General features: G+C 46.6%; 1 protein-coding gene across 3 annotated transcripts in view; it reads right to left on the bottom strand.

The window, feature by feature from the left end:
• PLEKHA7 (pleckstrin homology domain containing A7) overlaps positions 1-6,000 on the bottom strand; it is a 194,695-nt gene that overhangs the window by 43,571 nt on the left and 145,124 nt on the right. For all 3 annotated transcript variants that reach the window (XM_025205641.1, XM_025205643.1, XM_025205642.1), the window contains exon 10: positions 4,146-4,232. In XM_025205641.1, the coding sequence (XP_025061426.1) occupies positions 4,146-4,232 (87 nt within the window). The remainder of the gene's footprint in view (positions 1-4,145; positions 4,233-6,000) is intronic.

Genomic DNA, 6,000 nt, shown 5'->3' with positions numbered 1-6,000 from the left:
CAGTGTCTGGGAACTCCCCCCCACTTTTCTTCCCCCTTTTCTGAGGTTTTAAGGGATTAATACCAGAGAGGAGGATATTGGTTCCTTGGGTTGGCTGGCTGGCTAGGTATTAGGCCTGGCAGTTTTAAACAGGGTTGAAATCTGGGCGTTTCTAATCCTGCTACCTTTGGGCCGGGGTTGCGGTTTGCAACTTTCTATTCCCAGTGGAGCTGAGTGACCCAAACTACCTGCAGCCCCGGCCCAGAGCATAGGCCTGGCTTTTCCCCTTTGTTTCTTTTGATGGTCCTTTGCTCCAGTCAGGCTCTGTGATTGGGTCAGATGTAGCCAGTAATCAACCTGGCTGGCTCCCTTTTGAGTTTGTCCTGTAGTTTTCATTTCAGCAAGCCATCTTATCCTACCCAGAAGTTTTGGGGGTGCATGCTGGCTAGAGCCATAGTCACCCCCTTCACACACACACACACACACACGAAGATCGGCACTCTACCATTTCTCCAGGAGTAGCAGAGCTCCTTGCAACACAGAAGTACCTAAGGGGACAGGGGAAGTTAAGCCCCCACTGCAGGCTCCAATCCCTCCCCCCCATGCCAGGCAGCACCCAGCTGGGGGTCTGGTGCCAGGCCAGGTGGGTGTGTTTTCCCCCCTCACTACCTCCTCAGGCAGCTTGGAGGCCAAGCAAGTGAGCGTGGTTGAGGGACTCAAGCCTGGCTCCCAGCTCCAGGTGGGCAGGAGGAGTAAAGTCCCCACTGCAGGCTTCCCCCTTGCGTTCAGTAGTACTCGGCTAGGAGTCCAGTGCTGGGCCAGAGGGGGTGGGTTTTCCACCCTCCACCCTTTAGGCTGGCTGATGGTGGCAGGGGCAATGTACATAGGTGACATCATGGGCGGGGGCATAGAGGGGCAAATACCCCTTCCAGTTTTTTGCACTGACAGCAGCATGTGGGGCATGGGTCTAGAGCCTGGCAGGATGCGGTCAGCTCAGCTTCCCCATGGCTTGCTGCATAAGCTCAGTGGGGCCAGGCTCTTCCAGCTTTGGTACTGGGCCGGCTGGAAATGGTGCCTTCTGCGAGAGCGTGGCAGCTTCGCTCTGCCCCCACCTTCAGCCCTACAAAAGAGATGGCTGGGGACAGCTTGGGTTCTGGCTCCACATCCACAGAAGAAGAGGAGGAAAGCCCTATGTGAGGTCCTCTTGTGCCCGCCTCAGCCCCCACCCACCTTCCAGCAAGCTCCTGGTGTAGGTGACAAAACAAACTAGGGACAAGGGAGGAGATACGGCTGCTTTTCAGAGGTGGGTGGCAGGAGGCTCCCAGAGACTACCTTGTGGTTCCCCAATGAGCAAACTCACGCAACCCCAGGCACTGAAGCCAGCAGTGGTTGCAGCTGGGAGAGACCAAGACGTTTGCGTTTGAACTTTGCAGCTTCAGGCTTACCTAGGCAAACAAGTGAGCCCCCCAGCCAGCCCTGCTCCAGCTACTGTCAGCTCTGTCACTTTCATTAGTGCCAGACTTCTTCATTTATTTGATTACTTTCCCTCCCTCCCTCACATCCCTCACACCCTTCTCCAGTGCTTGCCCTGTACCCCCAGCCTCCATCTCTGAGTCAGTCCCAGTCACTGCTACCTTGCAGCTTGGCAATGCTCCTTGAGTGCCAGCTCCAATGTGCCTAAGTGTTTGCATGGGGACAGGAGGCAGAGGAGGTTGCCATGGCCAGGCTGGGCTGGGCTGGGCAGGGCAGGGAGGGTGTGGAAGGAGATAGTCCAGGGGGCTGGGATGAGCAGGAGAGAAACAGTAGCTACTGCCCCAGCTAGTTTGGTGTCTGAGAAGGGGTGTGGCTGGGGGACTCAAGCCCAGCTCCCAGCTCCAGGAGGTAGAGGAAGTAACGCCCCCACTATGGGCTTCCCTCCCTTGCGACCCAGCTGGGGGTCAGTGCCGGGCCAGGGGTTGTGTTCCCTCCCACACCCTTAACTCTAATACTACATCTGTACACTGTAGCTTTTGCTGATGCTGCAGTGTTCTCAGCCTCTGTGGTTAGGACTAAGACAGGACTCTGGAAACATATTTTCATCATCATTCTGCCTTGCCAAAATAAGACACGTTTTATTTGTGGGGCATGTGGCATGCAAGAAAATATGGCATATTCAAAGTTGGATACTTTATGGAAAAAACGTTAACTCATGGGTTGACAACCTAAATTATATGCCCCCCTGACAAAATACTTTTGCCTAAACTGAGGTCAATCAGGTATCAAAATGAACTTTTTCACTACATAATAAATGTTTTTGGTGCAATTTCCCCCCATGTTTTGAATGTGCTTTCCTTCATTTGAGAGTCAGAAAATAAGCCATGACTAATATTAAATAAATGTTCATTTTGAGAGCAAGCTTAACTTTTCCTGTTTTTGTGTTCAATTTTAATACCTATTTCTTTCTATTAAGTAGATGTTGCCAGTGTTGTCTTATAATTATGTATAGTCATAATACTCTTGATATGCTTTTACTGTAGTTACCTGAGGAAAAGCACATAGAGCCACGACATAATATATCATTTGTCATTTACAACACAAGTATTTTCAACAAACGATAAAGCAAACTATAACTAGTGCAAATATTTTGTTAATTGCCCAAAATATTGGGAACTTTTTTGTTAACACAATCATTTGGGATTCTGGACTCATTAAATTGCATAAAGAAAACCAAACTATTCTGTTTTCAAGTTGAGTGTCCAACTTTTGAGCCAGTGAAAATGGTCATTTGAAAAAAAAAATTCTTCTAACAAATCAATACATAATACTGATGCTTCTTAACAAACATTTGCTTAACATTACTCTGGCATTCAACACAGACTGCAACAGAGAAAGGGATCACCTTAATGTATTAGCTGAAAACTTTAGAGTCCCTAGTTTTGAACAGAAAGGATACCCACAGGTACAGCCCAGTCCATTTTACTGCAACTGTTTTGTAGGTGGAGTAAGTGAGGAGGAATGGTTAAACTTAAAGAATTTAGAAACGTTTTTAGGGTTTTAAAAACAGTGAAGGCTTTAAAACAGAGCCACTATGTTTTGTTTCCAGTTGCCTAGATGGTTACACTTCTGAGAATGTTACAAATCTAACAGCTGATCAAGAGGTATTATAACTGCATTTCTGTCCCATCTCCAATTTATAAGCTTTGCAGTGGTACCGTTCTTGACCTATGATGGCTACTATTAATGACTAACAAAACAAAAGGAAAAACAAACTTACGAACTATTCTTCAGTTACAAAACTGACACAGTCATGAGCTACCATGAATATTTGAGCATGCTGAAAATAGTCAAATAGCAAAAAGAATTGTTTTGCTTCAATCAGAGTAAATAATCTAACCCAATTTTCAGGGGCAGCATTCTCAGAAGTACTATCAAAGCAAAATAATATTGAAAAGCTTGGAAACCAAATGCAATAGCACCCCACAGCTTAAAATGCTTACCATTTACAGCAAGTACAATAGCAAAGAAAAAAACCACAAATGATTCAGGAATCATAAAATACCAAAGAATGGGCAAGAAAGCACAGACTCAAGCATGTCACTAATGAAGCATTTGCAGAGTCACAAAATGTCATATAGCACAGATGATCCAATCAGCAGCTGACCTGATAGGTGGAATTAGTTGGCAAGTGCTGCAGTAATTGGGCGATTGTGTAATTTCGTATACTAGCCAACTTAGCCTGATGTCTCCTTAATCGAATGAGAAGCAATGTTAGCTCTTCAGGCTGCAGGTATTTAGACACATTGTAAAGAGGAAATTAGCAGTCTTCAGGAAGAGTCACTGTAATTACATTCTTCACCTCAGCGCCCAGAAAGCATTTACTTGACATGACAATTATTCCATTAACTCTGCATTTGGTCAAACAAACAGCAAAAGATGAGGTTTTCCCAGGAAACTGTATTTTAGTAATAAGACAAGAACGTCAGAGACAATGCCTGCTCCTGCCCACACTGTTTCCATCAGCAAAATTCCCACTGACTGTACTGGGAGCTAAGTTTGGGTCTGGTTCACACTGAAGCTTAAGTTCAAATTACTGGGGTTTCAAATCGCAATTCATGAAAAAATAAGATGATTCAGGAACTAGAAAGGTTAAAGCGAGGGGAAAGAAAATGAATAACATTTCAACTTACCGACTTGCCGTGTAAACTGGGAGCACTTACAGTGTGGGTCATATAGCCCATAGCAGGCATGGATCGTCTATCAATATGTGCAGAACTCTGTAACGAGTGAAGAAGCCAGTCAAAATTGTGCATCTTGCCTCAGGTAGGAATTATGTTCCTTCAGTTACTGTACTTGACTGGCATTTGGGAGGTTTGGCTTACATACAGGGATTATTTGACAGTCTTCCAGTCAGATTTTGAAAAGTGTCTAACTCAGTGCAAGCTTTGACAATTATGAGGAATACAGATCCTATTATGATAAATAAAGACTACAAATAAACCACCAAGGATTTAGGAACTGACATACCAGATCAAACCTGGATGTATCTACACGTGCAATTAAGTTGTAGTTCACGCCATTTTTATTGCTCCTAGGTGCTAGGTTTACATGTGCACCCAGGACCACAGCATATTGAACTGGGTTGGAGCAGCCCCGGCTGGCAAGAGGGTTCCAGAGGGGTCAGCCTGCCAACCTGGGGCTGTTCCCACCTGGCTCAATGTGCTGCAGAGGGGCTGGCTGGGGCATGAGGGTGCCCCAGTGTGGGGCTAGCTGGCAGGGCAGCTTCCACACCGAACATGGGGGCTGCCCATGTTCAGTTAGCCCCTGATGCCATGCCAGCTAGCCCCACACTGAAGCACCCTTGTGCCCCAGCCAGCCCTGACAATATCTACATGCGCATTGTGGTGCACTAAATAGCACCGCTGCAGGATAGTCCATCAGTCCTAACTTGTGTCTACAAATACTAACTTATGACAGAGTTAATTAGTTTCCTGTGGTCAAACAGGGCCACATGTGTAGATGCTTAGACTTTACTGTGGAGTAATTAGGCAATTCTTCGGTAAACATCTAATGTAGATGCGCCTCCTGTGAACATATTTAGTACATCTCTCAAGCAGTGACCAGTATGACATACTATAGAGAAAGGTACAAAAAACACTTTCACTTTGCCTGCCTTTCACTTTGATTAGCTGCCTTTCACTTGGTACTGCTTTCACTTTGATTAGCTCCTGGGAGTGCTCTGCTCTGTCCTTCTCAGAGACCTAAAATGGTGGCCAGGGAGTGAGACCAGTTAGCAAATGTTTCTTGAAAACTTGGACTGGAATCTCTGATCAAAGGGCCCAAAAAGAGAGGGACTAACTAGCAAACCACAGCTTCCTTCTGAAGGAAGAGCTTCAGACAAATTATTTAACTTTCTCAGTTTGAGTTGGTAAGGAGCATGTTGCCTGGGGTCACATCTATATTTGAGGCAGTGGTGACATGTAGAAGGTGCACATGCATCGCCGGTGCACCCCCATTCAGGCTGTGCTTCCTGTTTAGCAGGCAGGCGCACCAGTGACCCTCCGTGAGCACCGGCTGGGGAGCAGGGCGCCAGCAAAAGCCGTGCCGCTTTCTGGTGAGTGAGATCGCCGCCCCCCCCAACCCCAAACTCAAGAGGCACCAGTCACCCACGATTCAAGGCGGAATGGGTGCCTATACATGAGTGCATATGCGCTGTACTTACAGCACATCAGAGCAGACTCAGTTAATCAAGTCTGCTGGAGCTTGGTAATTACCATACTCCAGCCAGCCTCTGTCTCCTGTATCAGTGTCCATGCACTTCAAAACGGTGACATCGAATGAGTTTTAGTTTAAGTGCCCTCACTGTCATTTTGAAGAGCAGGGATGCAGATACATGAGACACTGCAGTGCTTTAATTAGAGCAGCTCTCAGAGCCACCCTAATAAAAGCATCACCCCCAACCCCCCACGAATGTGTAAAAGTGCCCCAAAAGTCCCTGTCATTAAGCTGCATCCAAGTTTCACCTTAGGTACAGATTTTGAACCC

Source organism: Alligator sinensis, unplaced genomic scaffold (assembly GCF_000455745.1).
Source record: "Alligator sinensis unplaced genomic scaffold, ASM45574v1 scaffold447_1, whole genome shotgun sequence".
Lineage (NCBI taxonomy): Eukaryota > Metazoa > Chordata > Crocodylia > Alligatoridae > Alligator > Alligator sinensis.
This window is presented reverse-complemented; position numbering and strand designations above follow the sequence as displayed.